Source organism: Triticum aestivum, chromosome 2B (assembly GCF_018294505.1).
Source record: "Triticum aestivum cultivar Chinese Spring chromosome 2B, IWGSC CS RefSeq v2.1, whole genome shotgun sequence".
NCBI classification, from domain to species: domain Eukaryota; kingdom Viridiplantae; phylum Streptophyta; class Magnoliopsida; order Poales; family Poaceae; genus Triticum; species Triticum aestivum.
Window position 1 is genome coordinate 645309474 of NC_057798.1, and position 685 is coordinate 645310158.

Genomic DNA, 685 nt, shown 5'->3' on the forward strand with positions numbered 1-685 from the left:
CCACAGGGGATGGCGGTGTAGGCGAAGGATTGACAGGAGTCGGCGGCGATGGCGGCGGTGTAACTGGCATTGGGGTCGGGACCACAGGGGATGGCGGTGTAGGCGAAGGAGTGACAGGGGTAGGTGGTGGGGTGATAGGGGATGGCGGCGGTGTCGGCGAGGGTGGCGTCACAGGGCATTGGAAATCGCTAGGCACTGTCTTGCCGCACTGGTTAACAAGCACCTGGATGGCGATTGGCAGCACGAGGTTGATGTTGAGTGCCTTGAGCTCGATGGTGGTACAGAGGCAGAGTGCGGCGTCAACACCGGCCACGCCGGCCAGTAGAGGGCAACAAGTGTCACTTGCACTGCTACCGATCACGGCATGCACCAACCCGTTGAGCGCATCCACACACCCCAGCAGCTTCAGCGTGTCCACTGGGCACTTGCCTGATGGCGGTGACGGTGTCGGGGATGGAACAATAGGTGATGGCGGGGTTACTGGGGTTGGCGTAGGAGGGACTGGGGAGGGCGGAGTTGGCGTGTGCGGCGGTGTGGGCACAGGGGTTGGCGTGTATGGCGGTGTGGGCACCGGGGTGGGTGTGTGAGGTGGTGTTGGCACCGGGGTGGGCGTATGAGGCGGTGTTGGCACGGGGGTTGTGGTGTGCGGCGGAGTGGGCGTGTGAGGCGGTGTTGGCGCCGGGGT

The 685-nt window shown here is 64.5% G+C and overlaps 1 protein-coding gene across 1 annotated transcript in view; it reads right to left on the reverse strand.

The window, feature by feature from the left end:
• The window catches only part of LOC123046469 (vegetative cell wall protein gp1-like), a gene marked incomplete at its 5' end in the record, with an annotated part of 2511 nt that overhangs the window by 1188 nt on the left and 638 nt on the right, over positions 1–685 (reverse strand). Inside the window, one exon of the mRNA XM_044469843.1 lies at positions 6–685. This exon is cut by the window's right edge and continues 4 nt beyond it. Within this exon, the coding sequence (XP_044325778.1) occupies positions 6–685 (680 nt within the window). The remainder of the gene's footprint in view (positions 1–5) is intronic.